The 24,118-nt window shown below is 23.6% G+C and overlaps 1 protein-coding gene across 1 annotated transcript; it reads left to right on the top strand.

The window, feature by feature from the left end:
- Positions 1-13,300: 13,300 nt before the first annotated feature.
- Positions 13,301-20,110, top strand: LOC114130058 (programmed cell death protein 10). The gene is made up of 5 exons (XM_027994947.2): positions 13,301-13,751; positions 13,902-14,079; positions 18,181-18,313; positions 19,152-19,316; positions 20,007-20,110. The coding sequence occupies exons 1-5, from the start codon at positions 13,680-13,682 to the stop codon at positions 20,089-20,091; spliced, it is 633 nt and encodes a 210-aa protein (XP_027850748.2). The 5' UTR covers positions 13,301-13,679; the 3' UTR covers positions 20,092-20,110.
- The last annotated feature ends 4,008 nt before the right edge of the window (positions 20,111-24,118 follow it).

Raw genomic sequence — 24,118 nt, 5'->3', positions numbered from 1 at the left:
ACTATTAAATATATACTACAATATATAATTATTACTACAATATTTAAAATTGTATTATTTTATAATTATCGGCTTAATAATACCTAGTTAGTTTTGATATGTATTCTAGCAAAGAAAAACTTACAAGTTACTGTCCAAATAGGAAAAATTCAAGAATTATCACTGAGAATAACTTAATTGTAAGTAAACTCAATTTAACACTGATTGTAAATTTTTATGTCATTTAAGGAAAAAAGGTATTTAATAAATTACTATGTAACCATAAGTTATTGAGAATAACTCAAGTTTTAAAACTAGTAAATACCAAAGGTATTTGTTGTTTTTTGCTAACAGTCCCATTACTATGTTATTAAAAATTCTCTTTTTCAGTTAACTTTGTAAAAGTTATGAATAATTTTTTTCTACTTATTTTTTAATTTTTAAGTCTTGCTTACATATTTAAAACCTCATATTAAAAAAATTTACGAAACATGAAATTATGAACTGTACTCCTCCCTGCTTCCATCATAAGTTTTGTTTTAAGTGAGTAAGTATCGAGAAATTATTTATTAATGATTGCCAATTTATCAAATATGTGATTAATTAATATTGTTTTTGATCCCAAATAACTTTAATAATTAAATACTTTTTTTTTTTTTTTAGTGTACGTTTGAAATAAATATTTATATTATATAACATATATACACACACATTCACCATTCACCACACTAACCTTCTAAGTTTAAATTTTAGGATATTATAGATATTTTTTACTATACACAAGTTCAATACTTTACATTTGTTTTAGAACTCATTTATATGAAAATGATATAAAACAAATATTGTATAAACATTAAAATTTAATAATAAAATAACATTTAAAATTAGAATTCTTTTACATATCTTAAAAGTATGTTAAACCAAGTTCAAGAAAAAATTAGTGATTCCATTAATTTATATTAAATATTATTTTTTATGACTTATGTGCTTTATTAAACTGTTTTCTAATTTTTGATTTTGGTTCCAATATAATTTGTTTTTCTTAACTCATAACTCTATTGGTGGAACATTGATCTTCCAACTATAAAAATCCAATTATTATTTATACTATTTTATTTAATACTATAGAATAACAATCTCAAATTAAAAATATAGTTACCTTAAATATATTATGTGGATAGAGGCGATCTAAAACAACTTAATAAATTTAAATAAATTTAAAAATAAGAGATATTGTAGTCCGTTGCTCTATGATGGATATATTATGTGCAAACATTTTGAGGACAATGGTCAAATCCGATTGGCTAAATTGATCTTAGCTTTGATCTTATTGTAAGAGGGGTATAAATTGTAATTACTGGAAATGAGAAAGCACAATTATACGAAAAACTTATTATTCTCCATTGACAAACCAAGGAATATAACGACCAAACTTATCTCATCGAACATCATTCCAAGTTACTATATTATATTATACACTCCATAATAAAGTTTAACATTAAAACTTGAATAAGGATTTCAAAATTGAATTTATTATGTATAATTATTAGTTTTTAATCATTGATCATACAAATGATAATATTCGATGTTATTAAAGTAAAATCTATTATAAATATGGGTGTAAATTTCACTAGTTCAGATTGAATTAGCTTTTATCAAATTAAATTTTCAATGCTAACAGTTATAACTATAACAAATTGATCATTTATAATTGTAGTGTAATTCTAATATAACTTTTTGAACATTAATATAATATTTAATGTAAAAAAAGTAAAACCTTATCATTAATATGGATGTAAGCATCCCTAGTTCAGATTTAATTAGCTTATATCAAATTAAATATTCAATTCTATCAGTTGTAACTATAACAAATTGATCATTTATTATTGTAGTGTAATTGAAATATAACATTATGAACATTATTATAATATTCAATGTTATTCAAGTAAAATCTCATTATTTATATGGGTGTAAACGTCCCTAGTTCAGTTTGAATTTGCTTATATCAAATTAAATATTCATGTTTAACAGTTGAAACTATAGCAAATTGATCATTTATTATTGTAGTGTACGTCTAATATATTATTATGAACATTAATAAAATATTTGATGTAAAAAAAAGTAAAATCTTATCATTAATATGGATGTAATTATCCCTAGTTCAGATTGAATTAGCTTATATAAAAATTATATTTTCATGTTTAACAGAAGAAATGATAACAAATTGATGATTTATAATTGTAGTGTAATTCTAATATAACTTTATGAACATTAATATAATATTTAATGTAAAAAAAGTAAAACCTTATCATTAATATGGATGTAAGCATCCCTAGTTCAGTTTGAATTAGCTTATATCCAATTAAATTTTCATGTTTAACAGTTAAAATTATAACAAATTGATCATTTATAATTGTAGTGTAATTCTAATATAATATTTTGAACATTATTTTAATATTTATTGTAAAAAAAAGTAATATCTTATATTTATATGGGTGTAAACATCCGTAGTTCAGTTTGAATTAGCTTAGATCAAATTAAATATTCATGTTTAACAGTTGAAACTATAACAAATTGATCATTTATCATTGTAGTGTAATTGAAATATAACATTATCAACATTCATGTAATATTCAATGTTATTAAAGTAAATTCTTATATTTATATGGGTGTAAACGTCCCTAGTTCAGTTTGAATTTGCTTATATCAAATTTAATATTCATGTTTATCAGTTGAAACTATAACAAACTAATCATTTATTATTGTAGTGTACATCTAATATATTATTTTGAACATTACTTTAATATTCAATGTTATTAAAGCAAAATCTTATTATTTATATGGGTGTAAACGTCCCTAGTTCAGTTTGAATTAGCTTAAATCAAATTAAATATTCGATTCTAACAGTTGTAACTATAACAAATTGATCATTTATAATTGTAGTGTAATTGAAATATAACATTATGAATATTATTATAATATTATAAGAGTTTATTTACTGTAATTTGTAATTGTTTACTTTTATGTGAAAGTTAAGAAACTAATTTTTAATTAAATCTAAGACAATAAGAAACATCTGACATTAATTTATATTAATTTTATTCATTGATTTTATATAATAGACTTAATGATAAAAGAATAATTATAATATTAAAATGTATTCTTTTCTGATTGTATAAACATGCAAATTGGATAATGTAAAGTAAATTAATGAAGTAACATAATATTCTGATGTAGTATCTATTTGAGCTTTCCAAAACGATATTTAAAAAATATTAAAAGCAATAGATATGATCATCTCATGTCAAACCAAGAATCGTTAAGCCCAACCTTAACACTTCATCATCAAAGTTTCTATATTTACATTTTCTATAATGAGTTTTAACGTCAAAACTCCAGGAACTTTCACAATTTAATTAATTGTGTTTACTTATTAGTTATGAATCAAACATTAGCAAACCTAATAAAAACTCTAAATTTTAAAGAACATTAAACATTTACATTTTATAATAAGTATAGGTAAGAAAAATTATTAAATTATAATTATATCTACTTTTTCATTAGAAGGTTTAGTACTGAACTATTGAACTGTTGAAGACTTACATTTATTTTCAACACTTTTTTAGTTGGAACTATGTGATTATTTTTGACACTGAGTTATTCAACCTACTCAGTGGTGTAGCCAAGAGGGGGCTAAAAGGGCTATAGCCTCCCCCATTGGCTGTATTTTTTATATTGTTTGAAGTATTTAAATTGAAATACAGAAATTGTCTTAAAGAATTTAATTATATATTTTTTGTAATTAGTTGTATAATACAATAATCGATTTAAAAAATTACTATTTTTTTTTTTGTTTTTTTTTTTGATTTTCAAAAACACAAGTTAAAAGTATTCAGCCTTCCCCATAAAAATATTCAGGCTATGCCACTGTGTATTTAAATGTACCAACTTCACTTTAATTTTGTTATGATTGTAGTGTAATTCTAATATAATACTTTGAACATTATTTTAATATTTATTGTAAAAAAAAGTAATATCTTATATTTATATGGGTGTAAACATCCGTAGTTCAGTTTGAATTAGCTTAGATCAAATTAAATATTCATGTTTAACAGTTGAAACTATAACAAATTGATCATTTATAATTGTAGTGTAATTGAAATATAACATTATCAACATTCATGTAATATTCAATGTTATTAAAGTAAATTCTTATATTTATATGGGTGTAAACGTCCCTAGTTCAGTTTGAATTTGCTTATATCAAATTTAATATTCATGTTTATCAGTTGAAACTATAACAAACTAATCGTTTATTATTGTAGTGTACATCTAATATATTATTTTGAACATTACTTTAATATTCAATGTTATTAAAGCAAAATCTTATTATTTATATGGGTGTAAACGTCCCTAGTTCAGTTTGAATTAGCTTAAATCAAATTAAATATTCGATTCTAACAGTTGTAACTATAACAAATTGATCATTTATAATTGTAGTGTAATTGAAATATAACATTATGAATATTATTATAATATTATAAGAGTTTATTTACTGTAATTTGTAATTGTTTACTTTTATGTGAAAGTTAAGAAACTAATTTTTAATTAAATCTAAGACAATAAGAAACATCTGACATTAATTTATATTAATTTTATTCATTGATTTTATATAATAGACTTAATGATAAAAGAATAATTATAATATTAAAATGTATTCTTTTCTGATTGTATAAACATGCAAATTGGATAATGTAAAGTAAATTAATGAAGTAACATAATATTCTGATGTAGTATCTATTTGAGCTTTCCAAAACGATATTTAAAAAATATTAAAAGCAATAGATATGATCATCTCATGTCAAACCAAGAATCGTTAAGCCCAACCTTAACACTTCATCATCAAAGTTTCTATATTTACATTTTCTATAATGAGTTTTAACGTCAAAACTCCAGGAACTTTCACAATTTAATTAATTGTGTTTACTTATTAGTTATGAATCAAACATTAGCAAACCTAATAAAAACTCTAAATTTTAAAGAACATTAAACATTTACATTTTATAATAAGTATAGGTAAGAAAAATTATTAAATTATAATTATATCTACTTTTTCATTAGAAGGTTTAGTACTGAACTATTGAACTGTTGAAGACTTACATTTATTTTCAACACTTTTTTCGTTGGAACTATGTGATTATTTTTGACACTGAGTTATTCAACCTACTCAGTGGTGTAGCCAAGAGGGGGCTAAAAGGGCTATAGCCTCCCCCATTGGCTGTATTTTTTATATTGTTTGAAGTATTTAAATTGAAATACAGAAATTGTCTTAAAGAATTTAATAATATATTTTTTGTAATTAGTTGTATAATACAATAATCGATTTAAAAAATTACTATTTTTTTTATTTGTTTTTTTTTTTGATTTTCAAAAACTCAAGTTAAAAGTATTCAGCCCTCCCCATAAAAAAATTCTGGCTACGCCTCTGTGTATGTAAATATACCAACTTCACTTTAATTTTGTTAATAAAAAGTTATGTTTTCATTTCTAACAGTTGAAACTATAACAAATTGAACATTTATAATTGTAGTGTAATTCTAATATAACTTTTGGGTCATTATTATAATATTTAATATAAAAAAAAGTAAAATCTTATTATTGGTATGTATGTTAACTCTTAGCTACTTATGCAAAATTTTTTATGAATTTTCATCTATGAAATAATTTACAAATATTCATGATTTTGACGAATTTTTGTCAATATTTGAACTTCAAATGCTAATAAAGAAAAAATTGATCGTATGTATTCTTATAATTTTTAAATCACTATAAGAGTAACTTATGAGAAACTTTGGTTTTAATTTTCAAGTATTTTTATTGGGCCAAAAAAATTTTATCGACACTTCAAAAAATATTTTTCAGAAAAATTGAAAATTTCAGCTGTCTATAAGTAACTCAAAAAAAGTCAAAAATTTTTGAAAATTTAACTGTATACAGATAACAATAACATAAACATTTGGTTAAAATTTCAAGTATTTACAGTGTTTGTTTTTTGAATAACAACCATAAAAAAAAATTAATTCGGTCGAAAACTGGTTTTGCGTAAAAATTCCTGTTTTTCCGTCATTTTTTTTTTTTTGTTTTTCTCGATTTTTTTGAAAACTGTTGGAAAATATTTACTTTTTACCTCTATAATGCACCAAGGATATTTACTTTTCCATCGGAAACCACTCCCGAAGTTTGAAATTGAAGCATTATTTCGACTAGTTATGCTGTACACAGACACAAAAAAAAAAAAAAACATATCTACATCATTGTAAAATCAATACATTCATCACTCCGTTCAGAATCTAAAAGTTATGTTATCATTTCTAACTGTTGAAACTATAACAAAATGGTCATTTTTAAATGTAGTTTAATTATAATATAATTTTTTGAACATTATTATAATATAAAATATAAAAAAAAGTAAAATCTTATTATTAATATGTATGTAAACGTACCAAGTTCACTTTAAATTTGTTAATAAAAAGTTATGTTTTCTTGACCGGCTAGTTTTTACATAGGCTTAAGTTTATCTTTAATTGAAAAAAAATTATTCATTTTTTTTCAGTGAACTGCAATTTATCTTATCGTCCTTATACTTTATGACTTTCGATAACAATACCTACTTCGACATTTTGTCACTTATGGTGCGACACCATAATTTATACGCAGTCATACACTCAATATGTTGGCAAACGATATTTATTTAATTATATGTGGTGGAGAATTTTTGAGTCTACCACAAATTATTATAAATATCTAAAGTATAATTTAACATAGTACATATGATTCAATGAAACATATTGCAAGTACCTATTTCACGGAATGTCGAAAACACGGTGGCAAGGAATAAATAAATCGGATTTATTTAATGCATTTTTGAGAGATGAAAACTTTTATAATTTGAATTATTGCTACAGCTTCGTCGAATGTGCATAAAACAACACAATATTCATCATTTTTGACATCAATTTTTTTGACATGCTTTTTGATTTATTATTATTTTTTTGAATTTATTTAAAATAATGATATACTATATTATGATGATAATTAAAATTTTTAATTTATTTATTAGCGGTAGACCGCTTAGTGAGCGCATACTTACTAGATGACAGCCAAATCACTAAATCAGCCAATACTTTTATTTTTATATATCTGTACCTATTGTTTTCTGTGAGACATATTACTATGTATTATGTAGTTATCACCTTATTCTCTATATTCTTAAATTATTCTATATTTTGTGTCTGAAACTTTGAAAGTCACCACGATATATTTATATTTATTTTATATAGTGACCATGACAAAGTAGATATCTACTTTGTTATGATTGTGAGTTGTGACAACGATTAACGATACTACGATAGAAACGGTTGGGGGTCTGAATATTAGATGATTTTTTGTCGCGTAGGAGAACGGGTGATGCCCAGTAGCCAGTTGGTGATAGTTTTATCATGATTTTGTAAGGTTAGGTTTGTTGTATTGTATTGGTATTCATAAGTCCATGATTCTAAGCTTTGCAGTTTGCACTCAACGGCGGCTGGTCACTCACCAGTCACCTGTCGTGCTTACACTTGCAGTACATAAGTAGATTAGTAAGTAAATAATTTACTGTAATTATTACAGCTACTGTGAATTGTAAAATTTCACCGTAGTCATAACTCATAATTGCGAGCTGTGTCTGATGGTTCTTCGTTTAATAGGTAAGCATAAAACATATTTAGTACGTTTTGCATGTAGGTACTTGTAGTGGTTAAATGTCATTTAATCGTAGATTACCTCGGATGTTTTTTTTCGCTTGTCAGCGAACTAAGTCGTATGAGACCATTCGTCCGATTACACTTGAAATATTGAACTCGTCCAATTGTGACTAGTTAGTGAAAAATATATTAATTTAATGGTCCAATAAAATGTAATGGACCTATCACAGAAATCATATATATAGATTATTGGACTATTAGCTTATTATTAATTCAATAAGTTCTTAGTGATTGTTCATGCAATCCAACATATAGTGATTTAGCTAATTGATTTCATTGCACAGAGTAAAATACCAAGTAGTAGTGTTAATTGTAAGCTGGTCTACTATAATTTCGAGTGAGCAGCAACGAGCAAGTGATAACACTTGATGAATGGGTGATCGTCGTGCAATAAGTCAGTTTGTAGTTGCAAATTATCTTAAACAAGTATTGAGTAAATTCGCCCAATGTAATCCATGCTTCAGGTATAAAAGTTTCTATGACCTGTGCACTATTTACTCATGATAGTGACTACAAAGAAATAACAAGTATATTGTGTGAGACATAATATTTGTTTATTATTAAATTGACCTTGCTAAATTTGTGGATAGTGTGAAAGAACTTTACCTGAATTGTTAGTTAGCCTTAAAAACTAGGAGTACAACTTAATATGGACATTAGTATAACATTAAGTAACTATAAATCCTATAACTAAATAAGAAAGTACTTAGAAATTTACTCTGTTCCAAATAAGAAGACATGTTAGTTGGTGTTAGTGCATGGGGGTAATGAGCTGCACATCACATCAGCTGATGCGACATCCGCCGCATGGTAATATTATAATATTATTTTCATGGTGCCCTTATTGGCTTAATAAAATTATTTTATATCTTTTAATCATTTACTATTTATGTAATTCAGATTTGAATTTTTTATAGACCGTGTATTAAATTAAATTAAAGACACCATGTTTCACTTCATAATGTAATTTATTAATTAGTTGTTTACTAATTCTGGTACTTGTTTGTTATCACCCCGCAATAAATAAGATAAACAATATAATAAATTAATGAATTATGTATATTATTAATAATAAAATGTTAGAAAAATAAATGTATTTTAATATTATAAATTAACATTATATTACATATGTATAATATATATTATTATAATTAGAATTTAGAACAGACCAGATCTCAGATATATCTTAAAGATAGTTATAAATGCATTTTGATCCCCGAGACGTGTTTTCCATGTAAATTCTGTCAAATACACAGTTCTAGAAAATTTTTTTTCATTCTACAACTCTTTTTATTTCCTCATTTAGCAGAACTTCTCAACTACTCGATGTTTGGGTGTGTGCCCATGTGTTCAGATCAACAAAATGTTTACTATGGCTAACAGTATTATATTGGAATCCTTCTTTCTGCAAATTTTTGCAAGCTTTCCAAAAATCTGACAAAATTATTGAGCTTTATTAAAGGTAACAATGTAGTTTTTCCATTTCCTAAAAAATAGATCATTATCATGAGCTAAATACGATAATTGTAGGAACAATAACGATATACTATTTGATGGGGGCATACATTTTACGCTAAGTTCTGGCACTCCAATAACAAACAAGTACCCTAATTCTCACCATGATAATAGATACAACACTCTAAAGTACCTAGTTAGTCTTACTTTAGCTCAATTTGAATGTTTTTAATCAGTTTTATTATTTAAATTAAATTATTTTATTATTATTTTACTTCTATTGCATTTTAACAATAAATTTTATTTTATTATATAAAAAGCTATGATATCTACTGGAGCTAGTTAATTTACGATAAAAATTATTTTTTATATACTACTAATTCATACTTTAGTTATTTATGTTTATTTTTCATTTTTTTTTCTAGATAAAAAATGATAACAAAAGTCTAAAATGTTCAAGATTCCACCAATAAATGAGAGCTACAAAATAAACTGCTTGATATATGTGTACATTAAATTAGAAAATTCAAAAAAATATTGATAAATTGAAGCATAATTACGATGATATTATCAATCTACTTATTGATGGTAAGTATTTTATTAGTTGCTTTAAATTTCGGAGTTTTATCTCAAAATGTGAAGTATTTTACCTTAAAACATATCTGCATTTTTTTTTTAAAAAAAATTGTAACTTGTTTGGACACTAGTTTATGATAAATATTTGTTATTAATAGTATGCTCTAGATGTCCTTTATCAACTTTAGTATCTCCATGACAAACATTAAATTTAAATGATGTAGGTATGTTTTTATAGCAATATAAGAAATTACAATGAATGACATGAATTTTTAAACATACTTTTAAAATATAAAAAGAATGCTCATGCAATTAAGTTTTTTAATTTTCAAGATTATTTTGATTATTTGTTTTGAAACAAGTATAAATATATATATTTATTAGAATTGAGTGAAAATTCACCAATTTTATGTAAATTAAGTTTTTGGTTTTGTAATAATGAAAGCTATGTTAAAAATTATGAATTGCATACTTAATCATGCATTATATTGGAATGAGAATTTTTTATTTTAAATAGATTTGTTAGTAAAAATTAATTTATTTCCAATTTCCAATTATTGGATCCTTGCCTAATTTTTGTAGTGCCCAATCAGAAAATTGTAAATAAGTTTCTTATTTTTACCATTTCTGATTTGTTTTATAATAAATATTATCATTACATTGTATTAATTTTGTACACAAGGATTATTTATTTTAAAAATTAAGTATTAAAGTCATACCCTACTTTAACAATTTTGTAATGTTGCCCTAACATTGACGTAGGTACATGATACTTTTGGAATGATTGTTAGTCTAAACCTTCAATAAAACTTCTTTTATACATGCCGATTTAATTATACCTACTGTTTTTTTTTAAATTTCTAATATCTAGCTTACGTATGTAAAAACTAAAATTCCAAGCTAATCAATCTAGGTATTAATTTTAATATTTATGTTTACTATTATGAAACTATTTATGTTAATTTTTGTATTTATGCTGATAATTTTAAATATCAATTATTGTTTCAGTTGTCTGAAAGATTCTATATGCATTACAGAAAATATTGAAAATCAAATAAAAACAAATGGAAATTGACAATATTATATACGAAACAATTATGGAATATAATTTGCATCTAAAACATATTAAGTAACAGATTAAAAACTTAAGAATAAGAATATTAATATTAAAGCATCTACTACCTCTAATTACAAGATAATATCATCTGAAAACAAAAACAACAATGTTCTTTGCTGTTGGTTTAAAATTTTTCTCAAATCCAAGTCAAAACTCTCTTCCTTACTAATTTTGAAATGCTTTACAAACATGTAATAAGTAATAAGTCAAATTTTTCTCAATCGTCAATTTTCACCAAACACTGCAGTAATGCAAATCTCTATGAATAGGATGAAATTGCCCCCTCCCCTCAAAAATAAAAATTATTCACACCACTGAAACAGTAGTATTCATTACAAATGATACATTTATATGGTTTTTCTCTGGTATTGATGACTTGATTTTAGTTTTGCTAGGTTACCAAAACTACTATTAGGATTTATACCAGAGAATAACCATATGAATAAAATGTTGGTAATAAATACCTTTCTCAAGCATCGACTAAATATGTTTTTCCGTTTTCTCTGTAGTATTCGTTACAAATAATTCATTTATATGGTTTTTCTCCGGTATTAATGACTCTTGATTTTAGTTTTGCTAGATTATCAAAACTACTATTAGGATTATACCGGAGAATAACCATATGAATGAAATGTTGGTAATAAATACGTTTCTCAAGCATTGATTAAATATAAATTTTCCCAGTAGTATTCATTACAAATAATTCTTAGATATAGGTTTTCTATATAAAAAGGTTATATAATGACATAATACATATTTTTACGTTTGATAGAAAAGATATCAAAACAAAATTTAAGTAATTAATCCTTTTATGTTTTATTTTTATTTTTTACATTTATTCAATTTACAATGTACATTTTATTATGTTAGAAAGTTACAAAATAAATTTAGTTTAAAAGTCTAATATTACTAATTATATTATTAAATGTATTGTAACTAGTTTTTACTATAAAATAACTTTTGTATTTATAGCTTAAATTCAGTTTAAAAATTGTAATTAGTTTATAAACTGATGTTAAAATTATATTGTAATTTAGTGTATGTAATAATAAATATAATGTAATGATCAATTTATTGTTACTATACATAACTATTAAATAATAAATTGTGTTTAACAAGCATTTTCTTGATTTAATAATTTAGTTGTAATTTGATTTTTTAATAAGCCTACCCACCTTGTAAATATTATAGAATACATTTACCAATAGATTATATATTATCATTAATAGATTATAGTAACAAGTGCCTCTTGGTGTATAAAAGTATATTTTTTAAATTTTTGTGTTAAAAAAATGTGTTTATTGAATATAAAAATATGTATTTTAATTAATACATGAACATTGTATATTATGTAAAAATTTTGGCTTAACTTGCTAAATTTACTGATGATGACTTGCAATAATGTAAGGCATATGTTAAATTACATTAGCTATTTAAAAAGTGATATCACCTTATTGGTTTAAAGAAAGCTAATATATAAGCATATTATGCTCAACACAAATTTTTTTGGTAGGTATATACATTAATAATATTCGGTTGACTTTGACTCTTAACACATTTACCTTGCTTCTTAACAAACTTACTACTTACTGATTTAGAAGCAAAACAAATGTAAAATACTTTAAATGTAATTCTGATTCTTATATTTAAAAAAAAATAATTATATTACTGATGCAATGATATCATTGTTTTCTTGTAGCTCTAAAAAACGTCTATTCTTTCATGTGTTGTCTCCATCTTTAATCTTACAAATGTGCATTGTGCGACATAACAAATTTACATTCAATAGAATACATTTCGCGTTGTTAGTTTTAATAACACATTACACCTAATTAGTGTGTATCATCAAATTAAAAATGTGAATAGCTTGCCTACCTATTTAATACAGAGCAAGTTATTAATATACTAATGACCAAACCTTGCTTTAATATTAATTATAAAAGCAACTAGAAAACAAAGATAATAATTACAACCATGTTGTTGAAGAATTCTCTCCGATCCACATTGGGAGTCATCATTGAACGTGTTAAGTTCATCATTAGAAACGAGGCTAGATCGCTGTCGGATGTTCTGCTATCGTCTTGTTTAAAGAAGGGATGCATACATTTTCTTCTTTATAAAAATGGTATTCTGATCGGTTGTGTATGTAGATATTCGATAAATTAAACCGATTGAATTATGATCAATCGATTGTTCGGCAGGCCTACATTTTCGAGTTTTGAAGGTTCACCTCCATAGTCCTCCAATCGTTTTGAATTTTCGGGAGTTAGCGGAACGTTTCACCCCAGTGTGTCCAAACGTTCTCCGTTCTTGGTGTTAATGGGCGGGCAGTTTTGCTTATCGCTATCATGGTTTTTTTTTTTTATACTTTTTCTCGTGTTCGTCCCCCGAACCAGAAGACAAGTGCTTCACCACACGGATTATTATTCCGTTGATAGTGTTGTTTTTATTCACTATTTCCTCGTACACAACGATAATGAGCAGTGTCCACTGACAGTTTGTACTTATTTATGACCACGACAAACTACATTAACACTGCCAAAAGCATCGTTGTCGTTTGCGTGACGACGAATAAAAGATCAACGGAGGACATGTAACGCAGTCACTACTGTTTTTTTGATTCAACCAAAACGTCATACGCTGCCGATCATAGACGCCCCGAGGGCCGTACAACGCCGTCCCGTCTAGCCAACGTCTCTGGAAAAAGATCTGATGCCCATCATATTGCTCAACTTTGTCGCTAAATAATGAAAATGAGCGACGAAACGCCAGTCAGTTCTCTGGTACTACCAGTTTTGATCAGGCCGATTTTATCTCAGGTATTTTATTATTATACGCTATAGCTATCATTTCGAAAATGTTTTTTATTATCATTTTTTCGGCCCTTTAAAAAATGTTTAATTAAATTGTTTTTATGTGGTTTACTTGAATGTTATTGTGATAAAACTAAATTAAGTTGTAATTTTTAGTTGGAGAAGCGCAATGTCTCTGCGTCTCAAACTTTACGATCAGCATTGTTTAAAACTGAAAATACTCATCCTGGGTTTGCATACAATTTGGTTGCTGGTATAATGAAACAAGGTGATATTAGCATTAATATGAATGAGAGTGTATTGAGACTTCAAGGCACAGTTTCTGATCTAGAAGGTAAATTTTAAAGTACCATTAATTATTAAGTATTTATAACTTTAAAATAATTATTTATACTTTTATTCTTTAAAATATAAGACTCAAGTTTTCTTATTTTAGTTGCATATGAAGTTTGCATAACAAAAATTAAGGTGTATTATCAATTTAAATTTTAACTATCAAGTATACAAATTACAGATGTATATTATACAATTAACTCTATTTTGAATTGTTAGGTTAATTATTGTAACAATAATTAGATGACAGTTTGTATCCATTTACATATATTTAGTGGTTGATATATCAATGTAGTCAGTATGAAATATGATGTTTTACAAAAGTGTGATTTTAAATACGATTATTTTACAGTATTTTTTACATTAAAAAATAAAAATAGTTCATAATTATTCAACTCAACTATAATTTTACAGTTGTACACAGTACACTAATTTTTATGCCGGTCCTTAAAGTGTTCCAACAGTATTTAGGTTTATTTAATATCTAACTTTACTTCTTTTATATTTTGGATGTTCTAATAATTTACTATAACATTTATATACCTTTACCTCCTCAATATCATCACTAGCCGTTTTTTGTATCTAAAATCAATTATTAGCCAATTTTACGAGTTCAAATACCTATTATAAATAACACAAACTCCAATAATTAATCGATTACTAATAAAATATTATGAACGTTATTATAAATTTGTTAGAAATTCATATAATTTCATTTTAGTTACTACTTAAAGGTATTTTCAACAGAATATTTCATTGATTTCACAAATGACTAAATAACTGAAGTATTTCTTATAATATTAAACGTGGTTTTATCTTTTATGATAATATTAAGATTTTACTTAATATTATTCTTAAAATATCTAATAATTAAATTTATGCAAAGATGTATACTTTGTATGTAATATATGTATGTACATTATTAAATGACAAATTTTATCTAAACTTAAGTGGCAAGGGAATACACTCTGGATAAGCCTAATTTAAACTAGTACTTTTTGAACAATATTATTTTTTTTTGCATTTTATTATCAGTTTTTCAGAAATTAAAATCAAATTAATAAATTTATATTTATTAGACATGATGCAATTTGTTTAATATTAATTTAAAATTAAAACTTTAAAACTTTTCATGCAAACTATAATTTTTACCAGTGGAAAATTCTCTAGGATGCTCAGAATGCACTACATTCAAATATAAACATAATTAGTAAAAATACAAAAATTATTTTTTCATCAATATTATATTACATATTTATTTAAAAACAACAACAATGAAATAACAACTAAAATTTCTGATACTTATCTGTGTTTATCTTGATCGTAACATTTATTGAGAGAGCATATAATGAGTGTGTGTGCAAGCTAAACAGCGTTAATTATTGCTATGAAATACCGGTTATTCCAAATCCCGCTCCATTAGCATCTGCGGTACTAACCACCCAGAGTATTTTCATTGAATTGTGATTTGTCAATAATTTTTATAATTTATGTTTATGAATATATAACAATTTTATTAGTTTTTATTTATTTATTTATAAATGAGTAAAAATTTGTGTATTACCTATTTATTAATTATAAATTGAATAGAGCTATAATACATTATTTGTTTATTTATTTATAAACAAGTTAAGACCCTTTAGACTATTAGAACAATGGTACAGTAAGTAAAAATAATTAAATGACAAATAAAATTTAAACTTAGAACACTAATATAGTACAGTATAGTACACGATAATAACATACATTATAAAAATAATTATTAAGATTAATAAATATGATACTATCATTATAGTAAAATTATAAATAATAAACAGAACTTAATGATATATAAACATTGTGTTTAAAAACATGGCGCAACATGAAAAAGAAATTAATCTAATTAATTATTGTGTTAGTTGAAGTTATTATATGCACATGCCCATACTTCGGAGTCATAAATTCAGCATTCCTCATTTATTTTTACAAACATACTTACTACTTAGCTATCTTCAGTACATAAATTGATATTTTTAATAATCTAATAATAATTTTAGGTAAGCTGTTGATTTTGATATTTTCAATTAGGTATAAATAAGTATTTCATTTCCTTTTAGATTCTGAATGGAATGATGAATGTATTGATTTTACTATGATGTGTGTTTTTTTTTTGTGTGTCCGTGTACAACATGACTAGTCGAAATAATGCTTCAATTACAAATTTTGGGGGTGGTTTCCGTTGGAAAAGTGAATACATGGTGCATTAGCCATTAATGCATTTTAAAATTTTCCATTAGTTTTCAAAATAATCGAGAAAAACAAAAAAAAAGTGATTGAAAAACGGGAATTTTTACGCAAAACCAGTTTTCGACCAAATCGATTTTTTTAAATGGTAGTTACTCAAATATTAATCTCTGTAAATACTTGAAATTTTAACCACATGTTTATATTATTATTATTAATACATGGCTAAATTTTCAAAATGTTTTGACTTGAGCTAATTATAGACAACTAAAATTTTAGATTTTTCTGAGAAATTTTTTTTTGAAATGTCGATAAAAAAATGTTGGATTGCCAAAAATACTTGAAAATGTAATACAAGTTTGCTCATGGGTTTTTCATATTGTAGTTTAAAAAATCAAAAATCGTTAGTCACAATTTTTTTTATAAGCGTCTATAGTTCAAATTTTTACGAAATATGTCAAAATCTGCAAAAGTTGCAAGTAATTTTGTAGTTGAAAAATCATAAAATTTGTTGTGTTTATAACTAAGGTTAAAAAATTCAACACTAAGTTTTCAATAAGTTTTCCTTCAAGTAACTATAGAAAAAACTGGAAGCATTATTATAGGAAAAATTTTAAGTGCGTTTGAATTTTAAATTTTTACGACATAGTGTAACAATAACGATTTATCCTCAAACAATTTTAAATATTTGTTATTATTCAAATAGCTTAAGTCGTAGATATTTGAAAATGTCACCAGTTATTTAGATTAGTATTTTCTTTACATGATTCAATTTTGAAAATATTTTGACTTTTTTTGAGCTATTTATATAGACAACTGAAATTTTCGATTTTTCAGAGAATTTTTTTTTTTTTTGAAGTGTCAAAATCATGAATATTTGAAAATTATTTTGTAGATATAATTCATAAAAATTTTTGTATAAGTAGCTAAGAGTTGAAAATTTAATACAAGATTTGCCATAAGTTTAGCTTACAATAATTAACTTAAATTTTGGTATATTCAGGTCATTAAAACCTAAACCACCTTTTTCACCAATCACTGGAAATTATATCTTAGGCTGAAAAATCATCTTCGTTCAGAATGGTTTTTTTGTATACAATGTTACCTATCATTGGATTCAAATAATTGATTATAATATATAATAGTGATCCATGTGGCACCTAATGTACAGCAGAGCGGTACCCACTTTCTTTTTTTTTTAATTTTACTCAGATTTGTTCAAAGTAAATATATATTTTTCATAATAACTTACTATACAATATTTATTATCGTAACACTTTGTATTACCTATCTACTTCATAGATTGTAATAAAGGTATTATAACATTTATTCTATTAAAAATTTAAAAAATGGATTTTTTTGGAAAAAAAATGCTGTTTTTAATACCTAATTGTACCTTATGCATCATTAAAAACTGTTTTACTGTTCTACTTTAGATTATAATTTAAAAAATATATTTAATTACCCAAGTTTATCAAATTTTAACATAAGCACAAAATGGATTGTAGATTTTATGATTATACTATATTAAATATTTATAAAAGTTAAATTAAGAATTGTTTTGATTAGATTTTTATTGTTAGTATTTATCAAAACTTGTTTTGTGGTTAATTGATTTCCAAAATCCAGAACTCTTAATTAAGAACTCTAACAAACTAGGATTGATATTATTCTTTACCAACTCTTAAATGTTTAAATGTTTGTATAGTGAATTAATAAATTAAATAAATTAAGGATTATGTATCAACTATCAATGTATAATTAAGTTAAAGTTTATTAGGTATGTAAATAGTATTAGTTTTGTATTATATATTTTATTAATTTTTCAAAATATTTTACTAACAATACAAATCATTCTAAAATATCACATATTGTTTAGGTGGTGAATATCGGTTAAATAGATCTGAAGACGCATTTCAAGAATTAAATAAAAAATCTATGGCTTTAAAAAGAATATTAAGTCGAATACCAGATGAAATCAATGATCGTAAAACCTTTTTGGAAACAATTAAGTGAGTTACCAAAAATGTTTATGTATTTAAAAAAAACTCAGTTTCATAGTTTTATTGCTATTACATAAATAATAAGTATGATTAATTATGCATGGCAACTTTTTGATATGACTTGGTACAAATATTAGTTTAATAAAAAATAAATATGTATATATTTAGTTAGTCATTTAGATTTTGAACCATTAATAATGGTGGAGTGGCATTCATTTTTAAATATAATTTATCTATAATGCTTATTGTGTATTTTCTATAGATTTAGTCAGATATGTTATATTACCTAAAATATATGTATAATTTATAAGCTTTTACTTTCTTTTATAAATATATTAAAATATAAAAGTGACTATGTGGAAATCATACAGAGACACGACATAATCATTAGTAGTTATGTTAGTTATTAGTGGTTAAGTGGTAAAGTAAGTGAGTAGCAACTACTACGCATAATGTGACAATTAACAATTCAATAAATATTTAACAGCTTTTTGTTCACATTTTTTATCTTATATTTGTTTAACAACTAATTTCAAAATGTAAAATAATTTATTTTTAAATAACAAGTCTAAGAAATATTTAAGTGCTTAAAGATATTATTAAATGAGTAAATTATAAATTATACAGTGAAACTTTTATTTAACAAAGTCTCAGGAGAACAAAAAAATTTTCTATTCTAGAGGAATTTGTTAAATATAATTATCAATGAAGGTCATGGTTCTCAAGTATAATTTGTTAAATAGAAAATATCGTTACATTCAAGTTTCACTGTATTAAGATTTGAAATATAATTGTTTGTTTAATTGTTGGTTATAGGTACACTTATTTATTTTATTTATAATTACAGAGAGATAGCTAGTGCTATAAAAAAATTACTTGATGCAGTAAACGAAGTATCTGCATATATTCCAGGGCCTAGTAATAAACAAGCATTAGAACAGAGAAAACGTGAGTTTGTTAAGTATTCCAAGCGATTCAGTAACACACTGAAAGATTATTTCAAGGAAGGACAGTAAGTAGATTTATAATTTATTTATAAAACATAAATATAATCTTTACAAGGTTTTAGAATTATTAGTGACATTTACATTTTGACAATTTAGCAACTCAAAAAAAATTCTACTAACACCTATTTAATAAAATCAAAGAAAAAAATACAGAACATTCATATCTTTTAAGTAACTGAATATCTAACCTCATTAATTATAATTTATATAAAATATAATAAATATAAATGCTTAAAAATCTATCAATTTAAAAACAAAAATGTTGAACATTTTTTTTTTTAAGATTTTCGAAATAAAATAAATGTTGGTGATTAAAAATGGAAAAAAATTAAAAAAAAAAATATATATTATTTTATGAATAAAAGAACTTATTTTTACTGAACTGTATCTTTTAAATTTTTTATATACTACATTATTGGTTAGTTAAAATTACGATTTATAAGCTAATGATCAACATTTTGTATTTTGACATTATTAAAACAATTAATTTTAAAAATTTAAAATATGATAAAAATTATAAAATATACAAAAAGATAGTATTTCTTATGCCTGAATCTAAGTACTATTATAATGCTTGCCAAAAATTAAAAAAAAAAATACTAATTATACTTTATTATTATTATTATTATTTTAATAGTAGAAATTAGTTTTATAGTTTTGTTGAAATAATGATATGCATTTGTATTTTGTTTCAGTGCCAATGCAGTATTTATCAGTGCCTTATATTTAATTCACCAAACCAACCAAATTATGATAACTGTAAAAAGTAAATGTGAATAAAAAAAATTATTTATTTTTCTTTTATTTCAATTAATAAGTAAGCAATGTAATACATTCCATTACCAATTATTTATCTCATAGAAAAAAAAATAATGTTATATAGTTTTAAAATAATATCAAAGTATATTTTTAATATCTATCTTGTATTTTCTATTTAAATAGAATATCATATTTAGAAAATTATTTATAAATATCATTATTTTTTAAAATACTTTTGATCTATTTATGAACAATATTAATTTAATTTTTAGTTCTTGAGTTTTAAAGACTTTGTTTATAGAGTTAAATTTCTACTTTTTTTCTTTCGATATATTTTTACTAGCAAATTTTTATTACGAATTATAATATGTTATAGCACTTGTCTTATCCAATACAGAAGAATATTTTTGTTTGTTAACATTACAATTTAATTATAATTATGATATGATTTATAGTGAACTCATCGCTATTATTTCATATATTAAATATTCATAAATGTTATATTTTTATGCACAGTATTATAGTTAAGAATGTGATTAAGTACCAGTTGTACTAAAATAAATTCTTATATCATACATAAAAAATAGTTTGTTAAGTATCAAAATAAAATTATTACCATTATTTATTATTACAATTTAAATAAACTGCAAATTAAATTTTTATTTTTTAAATAATTATTATGTTTAGAACATTTTAAAGCTCTATTTTTAATTATAATGAAAAAAACCACTGTTAACCCTTACCATAAACATATTTCTATTTACTCAACTAATGTATTGTAAATGAATTAATAATATATTATATTATTAGTTAATTAAGTTAATTTAAATTAAATTGTATTTATATAAAAAAAAACTCCATAATTTGTTTAGAATGTAGTACGTTAATTCAATTATTATTAATAGATCATTTTATCAATTCCTATATTTTTTATAGAAAAATAAATTTAGAAACATGTGAAATTTCCTTTAAATTTCAAAAAAATGTTAAACAAAAAAGTAATTTCTATTTTCAAAATTACATGTTTACTCTATGTTTTATTCTATTGTGTTGTTGATTATGTATAAAAACATATTAATATTGAAATGGGGATCAAATGAAGTGATATTGAATTGCTTAGGTAAATTAAATTTAGTTAAATGTTTTAAATTGAAACTTGAAGTTTGTATATTTTTTTTAAAAAAGTGCGTGAAATAAAAATTCTTAAAGATTGTTCTATAATCAATTCTATTGAGTATGATATATCATTTATTTTCTAATGAGGAAAGAAACATACTTATATATGTATGGTAGTTTGTATAGTATCCTCTATTTTTTTTTTTGTTCAATATTTTTCAGATTGTTTACAAAGTATTTAAGTATTTTTATAAATTTATTTTATTTTATAAAATCTTACCATGTATTAGTAATAATATCTATCTAAAAATTGACTCAGTGACAAGAAATATGTGTAGAATGTAATGAGCTATATATATAATTTGAATTATTTAATTTTAATGTTATAATTTCAAATATATTATAGATAAATATGACTTATATGAATCGTTGTTACTTTTTACTGAATCAAACCAATTTTTGATTCAATTTTCTGTGTAATAAATTACAAATTAATAGTAAATTTCTATGTTAAATGATTATCATTTATAAATTATATTCATATAGATAATGATATGATATATTATAATTTATAAAGTACCTATAACAATAATTATATTATTTTACCTAGAATATTTATTTGTAGTTATCACTTCAGCGAACATTAACACAAAATGTTTTATTATTTTATATGGATTGAACTCAAACAACCTCACGTACACATAATTTTTATTCTGTATTTTATTTTTTAAGATAGTCATAAATTACAAACATAAACCTACATAATTTATACTAGGTTATAGTACCATTTAAAATACTGAAATATATACTGTGAACGATTATAGATATTTTTATTAATTATTTTAGTAGTAGTATAATATCAAGCAATTGTGTTTTCTTTATGTTAGCAGTAAATAATAGGTAACTAATTGATAGGAAATGTACATAAAGTACCTTTATTCAATATCTTAAAAAAATTATTCAAATTTATACAAGATTCACTTACCAAAAACTTTAAAATTTTGTAATGGAGCAAATAGGTTTCTTTTGGTTAAAATTATTTTGGTATAATTCATATATTTTGTGAAATATGAAATAATTTTCTCAATTATAAGGTACCTAATTGTAAATTACTATTTATTTATTATACTTAGCTATAGATAATTATTTTTATTTTTATAACAAGGAAAATTTATTCTTTTCATAACATTGATCTTAGTTATGCTTATAAATAACAGATATCTAATTAATTTATGTACTAATGTACTTTGTAACACACTAAATTATGTAAAAATAGATTTGTCATATAGCAGTCCATGTATTTATTTGTGATTTTGTGATATAACTATAAAATTATGTAAAGGTAATATAAATTAATTGGCCATTGGGTTATTTGAGCAATAATACACAGAGATAATAAAAATAAAAATGTGTACCGTCTATCAAGCTGAAATTACTTTCTACATTCAACTATTAACAAAACACAATTCTAAGAATTATATTTTAAATTTTAAACTATGTAAATTTCCAAATTAAATAAGACTTGTTTGACAATTAAATCCATGTATCTCAGTAACCTTGAACACATTATATAAAAACAGATCTAGTTAAACATTGTTGGAGTTCTTTCATGCCAGTTTTGTTTGAGAAGAATAAAGTAATTTGTTTTTTTATTGTGTCATTTGAATGGTTGATAAAATTTGGTAATTATATTGAAAACGATTTTGATTTTTGTTTAGTTTCAACAACATACAACAGTATCAACATTTTTAGAAAATAGACAACCGTTGAAAATTGTATTAGTACTAAATCAATAATTTAAACAAACAATATACAGATGGTAGACGGTAGACTACAATTTTTATGCTAATCAAATAATAAAAAAAAAATAGTGTCAGTTGGTGACATAGAAAGAAAAATACAATCTTAATATCTAACTGATAACAATTATAAAAATAGTAATACTCTAATATACTTATTATATTAGTCAGTACTTATAGTTTTATAGTTGTACACAGACAACACAGTCATATACACTGGGTACCTACCTATATTCTGTGTGAAATAATATTTTGAATCGCACAAAGAACATATTTTTTCTTTAGACTTTGTTTGTAGTGTGTCAAATGTTTATAATACAGAACTGTGTTTAAGCGTTTCGATTTGCAATTTTTTAAATTTTTCTGTATACGTTACTATCGACAACTACCATTGCGATAAAACTCGTAATTTCTTTTGGTGGCTTATAACCAGATTTAATATATCCTGTGCACATTTTTAGTGAATGTGACCCATCTGGTTTCACTATATTATTCTTATTGGACGAACTCATAAATTAGTATAGGTATTACAAAGTGGACTCTGTTGATTCATTCCTACCCATTTTTCTTTTAAAAAACACATTTTATTAAGTAGAAAACTATACAAAAGTTTTAAGTAAGTACAATATATAATGGAAAACTATTTTTTTTTGTAATAGCTAAAAAATTATATTTTATAAATATCACTATTCACTGTGACATAATAATATTGTATTGTAGATAGCTTTCTATCTCGGATTTCGGTAAAATAAAATATGTATAATAATTGATAATTGATAATATTAATAAATAAATATAAAGTGTTATCAAAATAAATGGTATTTTAATTTTTTTTCGCCGAACGAGGGGAAAAAATTATTCTATAATAATCATTGGGTGTGCTACACTGCAGTTTAGGTTATTTGGCCATCATTAAATGACGATTTCTGACGAAAAAAACATAATATTATAATAATTTTCAAGTTGTTTTTCATTTTCATTGTCTAGCCACTATCGTACATTAGTTCGTACGCTAAACGTTTCATCACGAAATAATCGGTCTCTCGTGCTTTGTCTTGAGTTTTTTCAGCTAAATAATATTGGTTTTTTTTATGCACCGATTTTAATTTTTCAATAACATATTGTAAATTCCT

The sequence above is a fragment of the Aphis gossypii genome, chromosome X (genome assembly GCF_020184175.1).
Source record: "Aphis gossypii isolate Hap1 chromosome X, ASM2018417v2, whole genome shotgun sequence".
In the NCBI taxonomy this organism is placed as follows: domain Eukaryota; kingdom Metazoa; phylum Arthropoda; class Insecta; order Hemiptera; family Aphididae; genus Aphis; species Aphis gossypii.
This window is presented reverse-complemented; position numbering and strand designations above follow the sequence as displayed.

What these genes read in the sequence shown, in the direction of transcription:
- LOC114130058 (XM_027994947.2), top strand. Translation starts at nt 13,680, where the DNA reads ATGAAAATGAGCGACGAAACGCCAGTCAGTTCTCTGGTACTACCAGTT. An exon ending in TCAGGCCGATTTTATCTCAG is followed by an intron (nt 13,752 to 13,901) that starts GTATTTTATTAT and finishes TGTAATTTTTAG; the next exon opens with TTGGAGAAGCGCAATGTCTC. An exon ending in ACCTTTTTGGAAACAATTAA is followed by an intron (nt 18,314 to 19,151) that starts GTGAGTTACCAA and finishes TTATAATTACAG; the next exon opens with AGAGATAGCTAGTGCTATAA.